The sequence below is a fragment of the Nansenia antarctica genome (assembly GCF_963989245.1).
Source record: "Nansenia antarctica genome assembly, chromosome: 1".
Lineage (NCBI taxonomy): Eukaryota > Metazoa > Chordata > Actinopteri > Argentiniformes > Microstomatidae > Nansenia > Nansenia antarctica.
In genome coordinates, this window is record NC_137674.1 from 46,065,750 (window position 1) to 46,083,249 (window position 17,500).

General features: G+C 50.4%; 1 protein-coding gene across 1 annotated transcript in view; it reads right to left on the reverse strand.

The window, feature by feature from the left end:
- Positions 1 to 2,551: 2,551 nt before the first annotated feature.
- The window catches only part of atg9a (ATG9 autophagy related 9 homolog A), a 19,856-nt gene continuing 4,907 nt past the window's right edge, over positions 2,552 to 17,500 (reverse strand). Inside the window, exons 13-18 of the mRNA XM_080549205.1 lie at positions 17,224 to 17,436; positions 14,593 to 14,828; positions 14,277 to 14,394; positions 13,730 to 14,006; positions 13,428 to 13,570; positions 2,552 to 4,102 (exon numbers count right to left, since the gene is read on the reverse strand). Of these exons, the coding sequence (XP_080405331.1) occupies positions 4,094 to 4,102; positions 13,428 to 13,570; positions 13,730 to 14,006; positions 14,277 to 14,394; positions 14,593 to 14,828; positions 17,224 to 17,436 (996 nt within the window). The 3' untranslated portion in view covers positions 2,552 to 4,093. The remainder of the gene's footprint in view (positions 4,103 to 13,427; positions 13,571 to 13,729; positions 14,007 to 14,276; positions 14,395 to 14,592; positions 14,829 to 17,223; positions 17,437 to 17,500) is intronic.

Below are 17,500 nucleotides of genomic sequence, written 5' to 3' on the forward strand. Positions count from 1 at the left end.
TGTGCACTTCCTCGTGTCTTAAGAATATATTAATAATTAAATGTATATTCCTTGGTGTCCATAATACAATATTATTTGTCCTTCTTTCTTCCATTGAATGACAAGGCAAATACATAAACAACTGATCATCCTAACTTTATATTGAAAGAATCAGATGTTGTTATGATTTAGTGGTCTGGTTATTACTTTACTTTATTACTGGAGGAGGGTGACTTATTTTACTTATTTTTACTTTACCTATTATTATTATTGTGATTTTGTATCTGAATGCTGCAATGCCAATCATTTTACTCTTGTGTACTTTGTGTACCATGAGATGTAATAAAAGCGATTGGGTCATTTTTTAAATACGGTGCCTTTTCCGTCCCCAGTACAAATCATGTTGTATTTTGTCTAAATTTGGACAAATACTAATTCCATTAGGTTTTTCATGTATAGTCAATTGTTATTTATTATGAATACAATGATATGGGCTTCTAAGTTGTTGTTTTCTACATTTTAAAAGCTTTGGTTAAAGATGTAAATGGGATTTTGCATGGGATTTGGGATGTCCCCAGTGTTGTTCATTCAACTTCAATCCAAAAAATAACTATTAAAAACATATACATTTCCAAATATGTTATTATTATTTCATTTTCCTGATCAATATCTATTGAAATCAAATATAGTTTTTATCCATTTTTAAAAAAATGTTGTACAAAAAATTAAGGTTCTATGCTTGTCCCTGCGATCACTGTCCACCCTGTTATGCTGTGTAAATGTCCCTTTTAAAAGAAAATCATATTTCTCAATCACATCACTCTCATGAGGTGACATCACATCAGTGGAGGGGATTTCAAATGTTGATTGATTGAAAACCTTTATTGTCCCCAATGGGGAAATTTTGTTGTCAAACAGCTCAGTTAGGGCAGAAAACATTCAATACAGAAAACAGAAAACATTCAATAAAATACATAAAACAGTGCAGGCTCAATAAGTAAAAAGTTCCAAAAGTTCCAGCTCCAGGTCTCCCCCACCCTGCAGGGCCTGGTTGTAGAGTCGGAGTGCAGCTGGAACAAAGTTGTAAGCTGTGTGATTTTCTCTCTCTTTTACCATCTGATTTTTATGTTTTTATCCAGTGAGTTTAATGTGGTTGACCATAACGTGTCATGTTATGCCAGCCTGTTATGCATAAATATTGAGGAGATCAATCAAATTGAATAATTTAAAAAAAGTATTTAGTGCAAATTAGATTCCTCATCAAGTATTCATGGTCATTCTAGGCATTATGCTAACACAGGCAGGCTAAAGGCTAACTTTAATTCAAAATGTCCACCCTGTTAGTGTCCACCCTGTTATGTGTCCACTCTGTTCTGGAGACACTCGCCCTATTCAACTACAGAGGGTATTCTAAATAAAATACAATTTAGGTGCCTGAGCTCGACCACTATGTTTTTCAGCAAGCTAGATATGTCCTTTATATAATAGAACATTAAAATATAGATAAATCAACAATTTATTTTTCACAAGTTATGAAGTCCAAATGGCACCGTATACTTTTTTTTACCCGATTCTGATTCTGACCTCAGTGTAGTGTTCTGTGTCGTGATGAGAGCTGAAGCGTATGAAGTGTATTCAGTTTTGAAAACGTTCTTCTCCCTGGGACTCACAGGGCAGCCCATAGCATAACTACCCGACTACCATTATTGTTTGTGATGGTGACGTCATACACAACTGCTCCTCCAGTCCAGAAATACCATGGTCAAATCGCCACTGCTGGTTACAATACAACTGTTACTAGTAGGAATCCCGTTTGTCATTCAAACAGCATTAGATGTGGTATTTGTGTACTAGCAGTCACGTGTCATAAGCGTCCTCGTGCTGTCAGAACTCTGTATCTGTTATGGAGGGGGGGGGGGGAATACCTCTGTTATGGGGCTGGGGTCAGTTGGATAATTCCAATATACGTTGTAGTCTGTGCATCGCCACATTCTGTCATCCTATAGAAACACCTCAGCAGAAGAAAATGGTACCGCCCGAACAGGGACTTGAACCCTGGACCCTCAGATTAAAAGTCTGATGCTCTACCGACTGAGCTATCCGGGCTCTGCAAGAACTAATAACACTTGCCTTTATAACCAAGATATCGACTGAGTATGTTCTTCTGTTATTGTTATTCTGACTACCATTTCAACTCCTTCCTCCACTTACAATAATAGTTTGAGTGGATTCACGTTATCCGACGACCAACGGAAGATACATTCATTGGAGCCAAAACTCCTCTGACGGCGCGCAGTCAGGCCTCGTTTGCTACAGTTGTTGGTGGTCTTTTGTATGGAGATAGATTTGTTTATTACTGTCGAGTGCAAAACTTTAACCTCATATTTGTTTTCAGAATATTTACTTTTGTTTGCAATGCAAAAAGTTTTGCACTCGACATAAAGAAATCTAATCTACCTCCATACATCTTCGGCTGACGCTGTCAATAGGAGTCAGTAATGAGGCACGCATACCACGAAGAACTTGAACTATTTTTATTCGTATGCTGTCAGTGTTTCCATCCTAACACACACAAAAAACATTCTCAATGAAATTCACAACTTAAATACATTTTATTGATGAATTTACATCTGTACAAAATGGTCATTTACAGGCCAGAAAAAAACAATCAAATATGCAGCACTGTTATAACCCAAATGAAATCTTTCCATTGTAGACTATGAGGAACAGTTATTTAGTCAGTCTGTGCTTCTTTCTCCTGAGCAAATATACACAAAGGATACATATCATCATTATTCAGATCCTCAACAATCTAAATGTGGCACATCCCCACAATAAAACATGAACTAGGTAAACAAAACAAACACTGACACTTCAGAGACATCCTTTGGATTCAACATGTCATTAAAGTGCATTCTCTATTTTTCTAGAATGTGTTCAAACAGTGAGGCGGAAAAGAACATGATTACTTGGAATCTAGCGCTAATGGCTACCCTGTGATGGCAAATGAGTATAGGGATGGTTGAAGGACGGTTGGGGATGGTTGAAGGACGGTTGCAAGATGGTTTTGTTTAAGACCATAAATGACCGGGTCAGCTAAAATAACATTTCACAATCATCTCAAAAGGTCAAGGGTCATGCACTTCTGCTTAAGGGCTTTAGTATGGCACTGAGGTTAATGTTTACCTGTTCAATTCAGCCCTGACTGCTTTTAGAAACGTACATTTGTTTATTGTACAAGAATGTTCTAAAGACACACAACTTTCATGTGTTTCTGACATGTGCTTCTACTATCTACATCTCAACGTATTTATAATAGTCGTCCTGATATCAAGTTAGAATTATTGTTATTATGGGAATAAACATATCATGTGTTTTTACATAGCGCTGGCTACAGTAGGTGCGTGCAATCACTGACTACTTTCTAGGAGTTCAAGAGTTTAGCAGTACAAACAGAGCTTGACTTTGGGGGAGGTTTGCTCTCCTGTCCTGTCTCTTCCCTTTAAATCAAAACATTGTCTTTCTCTGGAAGTGCAATAAATACAAGCAAGAAGAAGAGGTAAAAAAGCAAGAAGAATCAAAAGTAAAAAAATAACATGACTTATCAGGACTAAAAACTTGGTTTTAAAAGAGGTGCCTCACATTTGAAGCCCACACATCATTAACGGAGTTACATGTGAGCAGAAAGAGGAGGCGTTGCCCCTTACCACTGATACAAGGTCGGTCTGTCCCTAGTGGTTAGGGTTAGGACTAGGGGTAGGCTAATCTGATCCTAGAACTGTGGTTAGGGGCAACATCATCCTTCTGTGATAAATATGCTGACAGGTCCATGCTGTCTGGCTATTCATGATGATGTCATCAACCACTCTTTTGATTGGCTGATGGTGGAGTATCAGACACGTCTTATAGGATGTGAGTGAGTGTGTGTGTGTGTGTGTGTGTGTGTGTGTGTGTGTGTGTGTTGGTGTGTGTAAATGACACGGTATTTGCTGCAATCCCATAGGACCACCCAAAGTATGAGTGGAAGAGGTCAAAGGTGATGGTGGGGTTGAAGGAGTCTTGCGGAGGATGTGTGTGTGTGGCCGTAGGGATTCTCTTGGCCAGCAGGGGTCACTTACGTCACCTGGGGAGAAGTGAAACTGAGTGTTAAAACGGTGAGCAGCATCGGAAGTTGGGCACGGTGTTGGACAGTAGAGTGTGTGTGGGAGCACGGTGTTGGACAGTAGAGTGTGTGTGGGAGCACAGTGTTGGACAGTAGAGTGTGTGGGAGCAGGGTGTTGGACAGTAGAGTGTGTGTGGGAGCAGGGTGTTGGACAGTAGAGAGTGTGTGGGAGCAGGGTGTTGGACAGTAGAGAGTGTGTGGGAGCAGGGTGTTGGACAGTAGAGTGTGTGTGGGAGCAGGGTGTTGGACAGTAGAGTGTGTGGGAGCAGGGTGTTGGACAGTAGAGTGTGTGTGGGAGCAGGGTGTTGGACAGTAGAGTGTGTGGGAGCAGGGTGTTGGACAGTAGAGTGTGTGTGGAAGCAGGGTGTTGGACAGTAGAGTGTGTGTGGGAGCAGGGTGTTGGACAGTAGAGTGTGTGTGGGAGCAGGGTGTTGGACAGTAGAGAGTGTGTGGGAGCAGGGTGTTGGACAGTAGAGAGTGTGTGGGAGCAGGGTGTTGGACAGTAGAGTGTGTGTGGGAGCAGGGTGTTGGACAGTAGAGTGTGTGTGGGAGCAGGGTGTTGGACAGTAGAGAGTGTGGAAGCAGGGTGTTGGACAGTAGAGAGTGTGGGAGCAGGGTGTTGGACAGTAGAGAGTGTGGGAGCAGGGTGTTGGACAGTAGAGAGTGTGTGGGAGCAGGGTGTTGGACAGTAGAGAGTGTGTGGGAGCAGGGTGTTGGACAGTAGAGTGTGTGGGAGCAGGGTGTTGGACAGTAGAGAGTGTGTGGGAGCAGGGTGTTGGACAGTAGAGAGTGTGTGGGAGCAGGGTGTTGGACAGTAGAGAGTGTGGGAGCAGGGTGTTGGACAGTAGAGTGTGTGGGAGCAGGGTGTTGGACAGTAGAGAGTGTGTGGGAGCAGGGTGTTGGACAGTAGAGTGTGTGGGAGCAGGGTGTTGGACAGTAGAGTGTGTGGGAGCAGGGTGTTGGACAGTAGAGAGTGTGTGGGAGCAGGGTGTTGGACAGTAGAGTGTGTGGGAGCAGGGTGTTGGACAGTAGAGAGTGTGTGGGAGCAGGGTGTTGGACAGTAGAGAGTGTGTGGGAGCAGGGTGTTGGACAGTAGAGAGTGTGTGGGAGCAGGGTGTTGGACAGTAGAGAGTGTGTGGGAGCAGGGTGTTGGACAGTAGAGAGTGTGTGGGAGCAGGGTGTTGGACAGTAGAGTGTGTGTGGGAGCAGGGTGTTGGACAGTAGAGAGAGTGTGGAAGCAGGGTGTTGGACAGTAGAGTGTGTGGAAGCAGGGTGTTGGACAGTAGAGAGTGTGTGGGAGCAGGGTGTTGGACAGTAGAGTGTGTGTGGGAGCAGGGTGTTGGACAGTAGAGTGTGTGTGGGAGCAGGGTGTTGGACAGTAGAGAGTGTGTGTGGGAGCAGGGTGTTGGACAGTAGAGAGTGTGGGAGCACAGTGTTGGACAGTAGAGTGTGTGTGGTAGCAGGGTGTTGGACAGTAGAGTGTGTGTGGGAGCAGGGTGTTGGACAGTAGAGTGTGTGGGAGCAGGGTGTTGGACAGTAGAGTGTGTGTGGGAGCAGGGTGTTGGACAGTAGAGAGTGTGTGGGAGCAGGGTGTTGGACAGTAGAGTGTGTGGGAGCAGGGTGTTGGACAGTAGTGTGTGTGGGAGCAGGGTGTTGGACAGTAGAGTGTGTGGAAGCAGGGTGTTGGACAGTAGAGTGTGTGGTAGCAGGGTGTTGGACAGTAGAGTGTGTGTGGGAGCAGGGTGTTGGACAGTAGAGTGTGTGTGGGAGCAGGGTGTTCGACAGTAGAGTGTGTGTGGGAGCAGGGTGTTGGACAGTAGTGTGTGTGGGAGCAGGGTGTTGGACAGTAGTGTGTGTGGGAGCAGGGTGTTGGACAGTAGAGAGTGTGTGGGAGCAGGGTGTTGGACAGTAGAGAGTGTGTGAGCAGGGTGTTGGACAGTAGAGAGTGTGGGAGCAGGGTGTTGGACAGTAGAGAGTGTGTGGGAGCAGGGTGTTGGACAGTAGAGTGTGTGGGAGCAGGGTGTTGGACAGTAGAGTGTGTGTGGGAGCAGGGTGTTGGACAGTAGAGAGTGTGTGGGAGCAGGGTGTTGGACAGTAGAGAGTGTGTGGGAGCAGGGTGTTGGACAGTAGAGAGTGTGTGAGAGCAGGGTGTTGGACAGTAGAGTGTGTGGGAGCAGGGTGTTGGACAGTAGAGTGTGTGGGAGCAGGGTGTTGGACAGTAGAGTGTGTGTGGGAGCAGGGTGTTGGACAGTAGAGTGTGTCGGAGCAGGGTGTTGGACAGTAGAGAGTGTGTGGGAGCAGGGTGTTGGACAGTAGAGTGTGTGTAGGAGCAGGGTGTTGGACAGTAGAGTGTGTGTGGGAGCAGGGTGTTGGACAGTAGAGTGTGTGGGAGCACGGTGTTGGACAGTAGAGAGTGTGTGGGAGCAGGGTGTTGGACAGTAGAGAGTGTGTGGGAGCAGGGTGTTGGACAGTAGAGTGTGTGGGAGCAGGGTGTTGGACAGTAGAGTGTGTGTGGGAGCAGGGTGTTGGACAGTAGAGTGTGTGTGGGAGCAGGGTGTTGGACAGTAGAGAGTGTGTGGGAGCAGGGTGTTGGACAGTAGAGTGTGTGTGGGAGCAGGGTGTTGGACAGTAGAGTGTGTGTGGGAGCAGGGTGTTGGACAGTAGAGAGTGTGTGGGAGCAGGGTGTTGGACAGTAGAGTGTGTGGGAGCAGGGTGTTGGACAGTAGAGTGTGTGTGGGAGCAGGGTGTTGGACAATAGAGTGTGTGTGGGAGCAGGGTGTTGGCCAGTAGAGTGTGTGTGGGAGCAGGGTGTTGGACAGTAGAGAGTGTGTGGGAGCAGGGTGTTGGACAGTAGAGAGTGTGTGGGAGCAGGGTGTTGGACAGTAGAGTGTGTGGGAGCAGGGTGTTGGACAGTAGAGTGTGTGTGGGAGCAGGGTGTTGGACAGTAGAGAGTGTGTGGGAGCAGGGTGTTGGACAGTAGAGAGTGTGGGAGCAGGGTGTTGGACAGTAGAGAGTGTGTGGGAGCAGGGTGTTGGACAGTAGAGTGTGTGGGAGCAGGGTGTTGGACAGTAGAGTGTGTGGGAGCAGGGTGTTGGACAGTAGAGAGTGTGTAGGAGCAGGGTGTTGGACAGTAGAGTGTGTGGGAGCAGGGTGTTGGACAGTAGAGTGTGTGTGGGAGCAGGGTGTTGGACAGTAGAGTGTGTGGGAGCAGGGTGTTGGACAGTAGAGTGTGTGGGAGCAGGGTGTTGGACAGTAGAGTGTGTGTGGGAGCAGGGTGTTGGACAGTAGAGAGTGTGTGGGAGCAGGGTGTTGGACAGTAGAGAGTGTGTGGGAGCAGGGTGTTGGACAGTAGAGTGTGTGGGAGCAGGGTGTTGGACAGTAGAGTGTGTGTGGAAGCAGGGTGTTGGACAGTAGAGTGTGTGTGGGAGCAGGGTGTTGGACAGTAGAGTGTGTGTGGGAGCAGGGTGTTGGACAGTAGAGTGTGTGTAGGAGCAGGGTGTTGGACAGTAGAGTGTGTGTGGGAGCAGGGTGTTGGACAGTAGAGTGTGTGGGAGCAGGGTGTTGGACAGTAGAGAGTGTGTGGGAGCAGGGTGTTGGACAGTAGAGAGTGTGTGGGAGCAGGGTGTTGGACAGTAGAGTGTGTGTGGGAGCAGGGTGTTGGACAGTAGAGTGTGTGTGGGAGCACGGTGTTGGACAGTAGAGTGTGTGGGAGCAGGGTGTTGGACAGTAGAGAGTGTGGGAGCAGGGTGTTGGACAGTAGAGTGTGTGGGAGCAGGGTGTTGGACAGTAGAGAGTGTGTGGGAGCAGGGTGTTGGACAGTAGAGTGTGTGTGGGAGCAGGGTGTTGGACAGTAGAGAGTGTGTGGGAGCAGGGTGTTGGACAGTAGAGAGTGTGTGGGAGCAGGGTGTTGGACAGTAGAGTGTGTGTGGGAGCAGGGTGTTGGACAGTAGAGTGTGTGTGGGAGCAGGGTGTTGGACAGTAGAGTGTGTGTGGGAGCAGGGTGTTGGACAGTAGAGTGTGTGGGAGCAGGGTGTTGGACAGTAGTGTGTGTGGGAGCAGGGTGTTGGACAGTAGTGTGTGTGGGAGCAGGGTGTTGGACAGTAGTGTGTGTGGGAGCAGGGTGTTGGACAGTAGAGTGTGTGTGGGAGCAGGGTGTTGGACAGTAGAGAGTGTGTGGGAGCAGGGTGTTGGACAGTAGAGTGTGTGTGGGAGCAGGGTGTTGGACAGTAGAGTGTGTGGGAGCAGGGTGTTGGACAGTAGAGTGTGTGTGGGAGCAGGGTGTTGGACAGTAGAGAGTGTGTGGGAGCAGGGTGTTGGACAGTAGAGTGTGTGTGGGAGCAGGGTGTTGGACAGTAGAGAGAGTGTGGAAGCAGGGTGTTGGACAGTAGAGTGTGTGGAAGCAGGGTGTTGGACAGTAGAGAGTGTGTGGGAGCAGGGTGTTGGACAGTAGAGTGTGTGTGGGAGCAGGGTGTTGGACAGTAGAGTGTGTGTGGGAGCAGGGTGTTGGACAGTAGAGAGTGTGTGTGGGAGCAGGGTGTTGGACAGTAGAGAGTGTGGGAGCACAGTGTTGGACAGTAGAGTGTGTGTGGTAGCAGGGTGTTGGACAGTAGAGTGTGTGTGGGAGCAGGGTGTTGGACAGTAGAGTGTGTGGGAGCAGGGTGTTGGACAGTAGAGTGTGTGTGGGAGCAGGGTGTTGGACAGTAGAGAGTGTGTGGGAGCAGGGTGTTGGACAGTAGAGTGTGTGGGAGCAGGGTGTTGGACAGTAGTGTGTGTGGGAGCAGGGTGTTGGACAGTAGAGTGTGTGGAAGCAGGGTGTTGGACAGTAGAGTGTGTGGTAGCAGGGTGTTGGACAGTAGAGTGTGTGTGGGAGCAGGGTGTTGGACAGTAGAGTGTGTGTGGGAGCAGGGTGTTCGACAGTAGAGTGTGTGTGGGAGCAGGGTGTTGGACAGTAGTGTGTGTGGGAGCAGGGTGTTGGACAGTAGTGTGTGTGGGAGCAGGGTGTTGGACAGTAGAGAGTGTGTGGGAGCAGGGTGTTGGACAGTAGAGAGTGTGTGAGCAGGGTGTTGGACAGTAGAGAGTGTGGGAGCAGGGTGTTGGACAGTAGAGAGTGTGTGGGAGCAGGGTGTTGGACAGTAGAGTGTGTGGGAGCAGGGTGTTGGACAGTAGAGTGTGTGTGGGAGCAGGGTGTTGGACAGTAGAGAGTGTGTGGGAGCAGGGTGTTGGACAGTAGAGAGTGTGTGGGAGCAGGGTGTTGGACAGTAGAGAGTGTGTGAGAGCAGGGTGTTGGACAGTAGAGTGTGTGGGAGCAGGGTGTTGGACAGTAGAGTGTGTGGGAGCAGGGTGTTGGACAGTAGAGTGTGTGTGGGAGCAGGGTGTTGGACAGTAGAGTGTGTCGGAGCAGGGTGTTGGACAGTAGAGAGTGTGTGGGAGCAGGGTGTTGGACAGTAGAGTGTGTGGGAGCAGGGTGTTGGACAGTAGAGAGTGTGGGAGCAGGGTGTTGGACAGTAGAGTGTGTGGGAGCAGGGTGTTGGACAGTAGAGAGTGTGTGGGAGCAGGGTGTTGGACAGTAGAGAGTGTGTGGGAGCAGGGTGTTGGACAGTAGAGTGTGTGTAGGAGCAGGGTGTTGGACAGTAGAGTGTGTGTGGGAGCAGGGTGTTGGACAGTAGAGTGTGTGGGAGCACGGTGTTGGACAGTAGAGAGTGTGTGGGAGCAGGGTGTTGGACAGTAGAGAGTGTGTGGGAGCAGGGTGTTGGACAGTAGAGTGTGTGGGAGCAGGGTGTTGGACAGTAGAGAGTGTGTGGGAGCAGGGTGTTGGACAGTAGAGAGTGTGTGGGAGCAGGGTGTTGGACAGTAGAGTGTGTGTGGGAGCAGGGTGTTGGACAGTAGAGTGTGTGTGGGAGCAGGGTGTTGGACAGTAGAGAGTGTGGAAGCAGGGTGTTGGACAGTAGAGAGTGTGGGAGCAGGGTGTTGGACAGTAGAGAGTGTGGGAGCAGGGTGTTGGACAGTAGAGAGTGTGTGGGAGCAGGGTGTTGGACAGTAGAGAGTGTGTGGGAGCAGGGTGTTGGACAGTAGAGTGTGTGGGAGCAGGGTGTTGGACAGTAGAGAGTGTGTGGGAGCAGGGTGTTGGACAGTAGAGAGTGTGTGGGAGCAGGGTGTTGGACAGTAGAGAGTGTGGGAGCAGGGTGTTGGACAGTAGAGTGTGTGGGAGCAGGGTGTTGGACAGTAGAGAGTGTGTGGGAGCAGGGTGTTGGACAGTAGAGTGTGTGGGAGCAGGGTGTTGGACAGTAGAGTGTGTGGGAGCAGGGTGTTGGACAGTAGAGAGTGTGTGGGAGCAGGGTGTTGGACAGTAGAGTGTGTGGGAGCAGGGTGTTGGACAGTAGAGAGTGTGTGGGAGCAGGGTGTTGGACAGTAGAGAGTGTGTGGGAGCAGGGTGTTGGACAGTAGAGAGTGTGTGGGAGCAGGGTGTTGGACAGTAGAGAGTGTGTGGGAGCAGGGTGTTGGACAGTAGAGAGTGTGTGGGAGCAGGGTGTTGGACAGTAGAGTGTGTGTGGGAGCAGGGTGTTGGACAGTAGAGAGAGTGTGGAAGCAGGGTGTTGGACAGTAGAGTGTGTGGAAGCAGGGTGTTGGACAGTAGAGAGTGTGTGGGAGCAGGGTGTTGGACAGTAGAGTGTGTGTGGGAGCAGGGTGTTGGACAGTAGAGTGTGTGTGGGAGCAGGGTGTTGGACAGTAGAGAGTGTGTGTGGGAGCAGGGTGTTGGACAGTAGAGAGTGTGGGAGCACAGTGTTGGACAGTAGAGTGTGTGTGGTAGCAGGGTGTTGGACAGTAGAGTGTGTGTGGGAGCAGGGTGTTGGACAGTAGAGTGTGTGGGAGCAGGGTGTTGGACAGTAGAGTGTGTGTGGGAGCAGGGTGTTGGACAGTAGAGAGTGTGTGGGAGCAGGGTGTTGGACAGTAGAGTGTGTGGGAGCAGGGTGTTGGACAGTAGTGTGTGTGGGAGCAGGGTGTTGGACAGTAGAGTGTGTGGAAGCAGGGTGTTGGACAGTAGAGTGTGTGGTAGCAGGGTGTTGGACAGTAGAGTGTGTGTGGGAGCAGGGTGTTGGACAGTAGAGTGTGTGTGGGAGCAGGGTGTTGGACAGTAGAGTGTGTGTGGGAGCAGGGTGTTGGACAGTAGTGTGTGTGGGAGCAGGGTGTTGGACAGTAGTGTGTGTGGGAGCAGGGTGTTGGACAGTAGAGAGTGTGTGGGAGCAGGGTGTTGGACAGTAGAGTGTGTGGGAGCAGGGTGTTGGACAGTAGAGTGTGTGGGAGCAGGGTGTTGGACAGTAGAGTGTGTGGGAGCAGGGTGTTGGACAGTAGAGTGTGTGGAAGCAGGGTGTTGGACAGTAGAGTGTGTGTGGGAGCAGGGTGTTGGACAGTAGAGTGTGTGGGAGCAGGGTGTTGGACAGTAGAGAGTGTGTGGGAGCAGGGTGTTGGACAGTAGAGAGTGTGTGGGAGCAGGGTGTTGGACAGTAGAGTGTGTGTGGGAGCAGGGTGTTGGACAGTAGAGAGAGTGTGGGAGCAGGGTGTTGGACAGTAGTGTGTGTGGGAGCAGGGTGTTGGACAGTAGAGAGTGTGGGAGCAGGGTGTTGGACAGTAGAGAGTGTGTGGGAGCAGGGTGTTGGACAGTAGAGTGTGTGGGAGCAGGGTGTTGGACAGTAGAGTGTGTGTGGGAGCAGGGTGTTGGACAGTAGAGTGTGTGTGGGAGCAGGGTGTTGGACAGTAGAGTGTGTGTGGGAGCAGGGTGTTGGACAGTAGAGAGTGTGTGGGAGCAGGGTGTTGGACAGTAGAGTGTGTGGGAGCAGGGTGTTGGACAGTAGAGTGTGTGTGGGAGCAGGGTGTTGGACAGTAGAGAGTGTGTGGGAGCAGGGTGTTGGACAGTAGAGTGTGTGGGAGCAGGGTGTTGGACAGTAGAGTGTGTGTGGGAGCAGGGTGTTGGACAGTAGAGAGTGTGTGGGAGCAGGGTGTTGGACAGTAGAGTGTGTGTGGGAGCAGGGTGTTGGACAGTAGAGAGTGTGTGGGAGCAGGGTGTTGGACAGTAGAGAGTGTGTGGGAGCAGGGTGTTGGACAGTAGAGTGTGTGTGGGAGCAGGGTGTTGGACAGTAGAGTGTGTGTGGGAGCAGGGTGTTGGACAGTAGAGAGTGTGTGGGAGCAGGGTGTTGGACAGTAGAGAGTGTGTGGGAGCAGGGTGTTGGACAGTAGAGAGTGTGTGGGAGCAGGGTGTTGGACAGTAGAGTGTGTGGGAGCAGGGTGTTGGACAGTAGAGAGTGTGTGGGAGCAGGGTGTTGGACAGTAGAGAGAGTGTGGGAGCAGGGTGTTGGACAGTAGAGAGTGTGTGGGAGCAGGGTGTTGGACAGTAGAGTGTGTGAGAGCAGGGTGTTGGACAGTAGAGAGTGTGTGGGAGCAGGGTGTTGGACAGTAGAGAGTGTGTGAGAGCAGGGTGTTGGACAGTAGAGTGTGTGGGAGCACGGTGTTGGACAGTAGAGTGTGTGTGGGAGCAGGGTGTTGGACAGTAGAGAGTGTGTCGGAGCAGGGTGTTGGACAGTAGAGTGTGTCGGAGCACAGTGTTGGACAGTAGAGTGTGTGGGAGCAGGGTGTTGGACAGTAGAGTGTGTGTGGGAGCACGGTGTTGGACAGTAGAGTGTGTGTGGGAGCACGGTGTTGGACAGTAGAGAGTGTGTGGGAGCAGGGTGTTGGACAGTAGAGTGTGTGTGGGAGCAGGGTGTTGGACAGTAGAGTGTGTGGGAGCAGGGTGTTGGACAGTAGAGAGTGTGTGGGAGCAGGGTGTTGGACAGTAGAGAGTGTGTGGGAGCAGGGTGTTGGACAGTAGAGTGTGTGGGAGCAGGGTGTTGGACAGTAGAGAGTGTGTGGGAGCAGGGTGTTGGACAGTAGAGTGTGTGTGGGAGCAGGGTGTTGGACAGTAGAGTGTGTGGGAGCAGGGTGTTGGACAGTAGAGTGTGTGTGGGAGCAGGGTGTTGGACAGTAGAGAGTGTGTGGGAGCAGGGTGTTGGACAGTAGAGTGTGTGGGAGCAGGGTGTTGGACAGTAGAGAGTGTGTGGGAGCAGGGTGTTGGACAGTAGAGTGTGTGTGGGAGCAGGGTGTTGGACAGTAGAGTGTGTGTGGGAGCACAGTGTTGGACAGTAGAGTGTGTGTGGGAGCAGGGTGTTGGACAGTAGAGTGTGTGTGGGAGCAGGGTGTTGGACAGTAGAGTGTGTGTGGGAGCAGGGTGTTGGACAGTAGAGTGTGTGTGCTGTACCTTGTGCATTTGGGGGGGCATCTCGTCCTCAGAACCCTCCTCTGGTACTGGGTCGTGGTGCCGGGTTCCCTGCCCCTCCTCTGCCCACCCTCCCATGGGCACACGGGTGGACCTCACCACCCTACCCCCCGCACCCACAGAGTCTGGAGGAGACACACACACACACACACACAACCATTTTAACCAATATCAGCCATATCATCCATCAACACCAGAAGGGGAAACAGGGATGGAAAGCGAATTAAACTCAACAGTCAATCAAACACTCTCAAAGCATGTCTGCCCACGGTGGTCCTGGGTACCTGTGGTCCCTCCGTAGCGGCGCATGCTGCTGCTTTGTAGTGGAGCCCCCTCCTGGCCGGGGGTAGTACCGCCGGGGGCAGAGGCCTGGCTAGGACCGGGGTTGGGGTTGGGGTTGGGGCCGGAGGAGGGGAAGGTGTGGGAGCGGGGGAAGGTCCGGGGGTGAGGGTTGGGGTCTCCTCTGGCCCCCTCGTCAGGGACGCTGTCGCTGCTCTCGTCACTCTCCTGCCTGTGCCACGTGTGACGAGACAGCTCCCCACGAGACTGCTGCTTATGGAGCTACAGAGGGAGAGAGAGAGCGAGAGAGAGAGAGAGAGAGAGAGAGAGAGAGAGAGAGAGAGAGAGAGAGAGAGAGAAGAGAGAGAGGGAGAGAGGGAGAGGGGGTGGGAGGAAGACAGTGTTACACTGGTAAACAAACAGAGGGATGACCAGTGGTGAAATCACCACTAACCTCTAGACACTTTTCATCCATCTTTAAGGTTGAAATGGCATTATGCAGGAAAACATGACTGACTGACAGACAGACAGATAGACAGACAGACAGGTCACCTCGTGCATGTAGAGAGCATGGATGCTCATCTCCGTTGAGGCGTACTCTGATAGGACCAGGCTGGTCAGCTGACCCTCCCAGGCACTGCTGCCTGAGCTGGCTGTATGAGCGTCAGTCCTGGGAGAGAGACGGGTGGGGGACAGGGAGAGAGACAGACAGAGAAAGAGAGGCAGTTAGTGAAATAACCGCACTATTGCATTTCCTCATCCTTTCACATCAGGTCAGTGGTTATCTCAGAGTGAAAGAAGGATGTCACTTAGAAAAGAAAAAAGAAAGAATTCAAAACAGGGCCAGGGGGATAGAGTTACGTCCTACCCGGACCCTGCCATTGGTCTGCCTGTCGAGGAGGAGGCGTGTCTGGAGGGCCTGTGAGTGGAGCTGAAGCTGCCCCTCAGCTGAAGGCTGCTGCTGATTGGCGAGAGGGAGCGCAGGGCCGACGCCCCGTCACTACTGCCCGCCAGCAGCTGATTGGTCAAGGAGCCGTCCCTCCCCAGGTGGATGGAGCCCAGCGTGGGGGGGCCTGCCAGGAGGTTAGCTATCAGACTCCTCGGCTAGGAGAGAGATAGAGAGAGAGAGAGAGAGAGAGAGAGAGAGAGAGGGAGAGAGAGAAAATAAAGAGAGAGGGAGAAAATAAAGAGAGAGAGAGAAGGAAAATAAAGAGAGAGAGAGAGGGAGAGACATAGAGTTCAACCAGAGATATTGTCATAGGTCATCATGGAATGCCAGAGCTGTCATGTTAAGGCCATTTGTGTGAGTGAGTGAGTGAGTGAGTATGTGTGAGTGAGTGTGTGAGTGAGTGAGTGAGTGAGTGTGTGTGACAGGGTTTCCGTTAGAAAAAATGTGTGCCGGTCAACGTGTCCGGGAAGATTTCAATTTACCGGACAAACGTGAGAAATTCCGGTCATCATATTAAAATATAATATAGCTGTTTGTCGCGGTGATTACTGTTGTGTAGCCTATACAGTATATGCCGTTTAATGTCTATTTCTCATCCGATACGATTAGATGCGAGCTATATAATATAGGCTTTCATGATTCGCATGCGCTATGCCATAATATTATGTCCAGCGCTGAACGCGCCACACTGGGAACTGAACAGACTGCATCGATCAATGAACGGACTCCACATTACGTTAACTGAAGTCTGTTAAATTGTTTGGGATTAATGTGAGTTTTCTATTTTCTCTTTCCAGTTTTACCCTTTTTTATCAATAAAACAACGTAATTTCTATATCTTAATCGGACTCGCGAGTATGACAATGAGGAGAACATAACTGTTTATTGAGAAACGATTGATAGGCAGGCTGGGATACGTATAAAGAAATACCACAATGTCTAGATGTATAACATTGTATTGAAAAGTGCAAGAAGTTACATGTAGGCTTCTGGCGTGACACATAGGCTAGCCTAATTTCCGTTCATATGCCTTTTATCAGATAAAATAAAATAGAATAAAACTCTTTGAAAATAAATAGGCTTTAAATGAACTTAACTGCTTTCAGTAGCTCAGTCAGTCCCACATACTGATGACATGCAATGCCATTTTTTGCCATGTGAAATGCAACTTGTAGCTGAGAGTGCAGCTTATGGTTAACCGTTTCATTAGCCTGCTCACAGTGGCCTTGCATAGCGGTTTGTTGTTGCCTCAAACTGACCGCCGATATGTGGTCACTGCACCGCCTGTGATCAGTGAGACATTCTCATATTCGTTGCTCCTCTCGTGAATCCGTTATTCCTCCCCGATGTTTTGCACGGTGAGCAGAACATTTTTCCTTCCCCATCTAAACGCAGCCAGGGGAAATGTTCTTTCCATTCAACTCGGAACCCTCCAGTTGGCTGGAGGAGCCACTACCTCCATCTCTTTAGAGCCAGACTTCTCCTCAGACTCATTGTAGCTTGGTTTCATGAAGTCATTGTTAAGCTTACTTTGTCTTGCCATGTTTACCTCTCGCTCGCTATGGTGCACTTTGAGCTGCAACGTTTGCAGGTTAAAAGCAGGGTTGCCAGATGGGCCGGGTTATCGCCGAATGGGCTACTGGGTTTAGCGGTAATAGACTGGTTAGGCTGTAAAATCCCATCTGGCAACCCTGCCACCGCTGTTTCGCGGAGTCATCTTCATGCCGGCGTCAAATCATATAATAATAAAAGAAATATAGCCTATATATTCGTCTTTTTTAATATAGAAGGAATCAGAATGTGACAATTCAACTTTAGCGAATTGTATTCAAATTGTGGTTAGAGGGAATTATTTTCACCGGACATTATGACCGAAGAGATTTCAATTTGTCGGACTTCAATAGATTTTACCGGACAAAGACCGGTAATTACCGGTTAACGGAAACCCTGGTGTGTGAGTGTGTGTGTGTGTGTGAGTGAGTGAGTGAGTGAGTGTGTGTGTGTGAGTGAGTGAGTGAGTGTGTGTGAGTGAGTGAGTGTTTGAGTGAGTGAGTGGGTGAGTGAGTGAGTGAGTGAGTGTGAGTGAGTGAGTATGTGTGAGTGAGTGAGTGAGTGTGAGTGAGTGAGTGAGTGAGTGAGTGAGTGTGAGTGAGTGAGTGAGTGTGTGAGTGAGTGAGTGAGTGTGAGTGAGTATGTGTGAGTGAGTGAGTGTGTGTGAGTGAGTGAGTGTGTGTGAGTGAGTGAGTGTGTGTGAGTGAGTGAGTGAGTGTGTGTGAGTGAGTGAGTGAGTGAGTGAGTGTTTGAGTGAGTGAGTGGGTGAGTGAGTGAGTGAGTGAGTATGTGTGAGTGAGTGAGTGAGTGAGTGTGTGAGTGAGTGAGTGAGTGTGAGTGAGTGAGTGTGAGTGAGTGAGTGTGAGTGAGTGAGTGTGAGTGAGTATGTGTGAGTGAGTGAGTGAGTGAGTGAGTGAGTGAGTGAGTGTGTGTGAGTGTGTGTGAGTGAGTGAGTGAGTGAGTGAGTGAGTGAGTGAGTGTGTGCGCCCTTCACCGTACCTCTGACTCACACACGGAGGTGAGTGCGTGTGTGTCCGTGGCGGCGCTGGCCTCCCGGTGGACCCTCTCCTTCAGCTGGCTGATGAAGTGGGTGGTCTCCTGGGGCGGCTGCCATTGGGGGTTGGTGATGGCGAAGTGCATCAGAGACAACTCCGTCTTCCCGTCCTCCGCCTGCTGGTACACTGACGCCTCCGTCTTCCCCTCCGACATCCACTGGAGAGGGGGGGGAGGGAGGGAGAACGGGGGGGGTGAAAGGAGAGGGAGGGAGAGAGGGAGA